At 49.6% G+C, this 1110-nt stretch overlaps 1 protein-coding gene across 1 annotated transcript in view; it reads right to left on the bottom strand.

Annotated features, from left to right (window-relative positions):
• The window catches only part of LOC104997097 (phosphorylase b kinase regulatory subunit alpha, liver isoform-like), a 6791-nt gene extending 5687 nt beyond the window's left edge, over positions 1–1104 (bottom strand). Inside the window, exons 1-3 of the mRNA XM_010851654.1 lie at positions 1076–1104; positions 862–991; positions 658–759 (exon numbers count right to left, since the gene is read on the bottom strand). Of these exons, the coding sequence (XP_010849956.1) occupies positions 658–759; positions 862–970 (211 nt within the window). The 5' untranslated portion in view covers positions 971–991; positions 1076–1104. The remainder of the gene's footprint in view (positions 1–657; positions 760–861; positions 992–1075) is intronic.
• Between the last annotated feature and the right edge of the window lie 6 nt (positions 1105–1110).

Raw genomic sequence — 1110 nt, 5'->3', positions numbered from 1 at the left:
TGTAGTAAAGGTGCATCTAGTACTTTTTAGTAATTTCAAAGGATCATGAAATGATCCTGGTTCCTTTTGAGAAAGGGCTTCCTGTAGCAAGGGAGGTTCTACAGTCCATCTATTATATAAAATAAAGGGAATTTAGTACAGAGTGCTAATGCAGTGGCCTGTGAGAGCATCCAGACACCCTGGTAAGTGTGGACCTGAGGTTCATGAGGCCCTGTTACCAGCTAGCTCTGTGACCTTGGACAAGGGAGAGCTGTCTCAGCCACATCCTTCCTAAGAGGGAACCGCAAAGCTCCAAGTCTTCCCTTGTTGCTGCTGTGGTCTACTGACTGCACCCCACAAGTTCAGTATTGGGAGAAATGTGTTCTCATTTCTCACAGGGGTTGTACTGGTTGGTGATGATTTTTCTCCTCCTTGTTCTAGTTCATCTTCCTTATTTGTGGTGGGAGTGGCCTGGCTGCGTTAGGTTTCTCTGCAGTGCCCCCCACACCAACAGGAGTAAAGGAGATCCCCGTGGACATCAGGCAATATGGTGATTCTTGTGCAGTTGTGAGATTCATTTGTATTTGCATAGGCAGGGATGTGTCAGAGTTAGGTATAGGAGGAAGGAAGTGGGGGTGAGGATTACTGAGAAAGGAAAGGAAAGAAAGACTAACTTACTGCTTCTTTCAACACCAAATTCTTTGCCACTTAAGATGTGGTGCAGGAGATTTTTCATATCAAAAGGGCTGAGGTTCATCAGACTTTCAGAAGCTTCTTCTCCTGAAAACAAACGTGTTAAGTTTTCCCAGATACAGGACTGGTGGCAGGAGAAGGAAGAGTTGGGTGGACTCAAGCAGTGTGAGCCGCCCTTGAGAATCCCACCTGAACAGTTCAGGCTCCGTGCCAGCTCCGTGGCCATCACCTGAATGATCAGTCCAATTCGGAGCCGGAGCATCTCCACGAAGAGGCTGGGCTGTGCCCTGACGTACATCGCCAGGTACACCACGATCTCCTGACACAGACACATGAGGAGACGGGGTTTCAGAGGCTGGGTGGCGGCGGATATGCCGCTGCTGCCCAGAGACGGCCCACTGACCTGTGTGAGCACGGCGATGCTGATGTCCTGCCCGC

This window comes from Bison bison, unplaced genomic scaffold (genome assembly GCF_000754665.1).
Source record: "Bison bison bison isolate TAMUID 2011002044 unplaced genomic scaffold, Bison_UMD1.0 scf7180017851861, whole genome shotgun sequence".
In the NCBI taxonomy this organism is placed as follows: domain Eukaryota; kingdom Metazoa; phylum Chordata; class Mammalia; order Artiodactyla; family Bovidae; genus Bison; species Bison bison.
The sequence above is the reverse complement of the archived record's forward strand: the minus strand, read 5'-3'. Positions and strand labels throughout refer to the sequence as shown.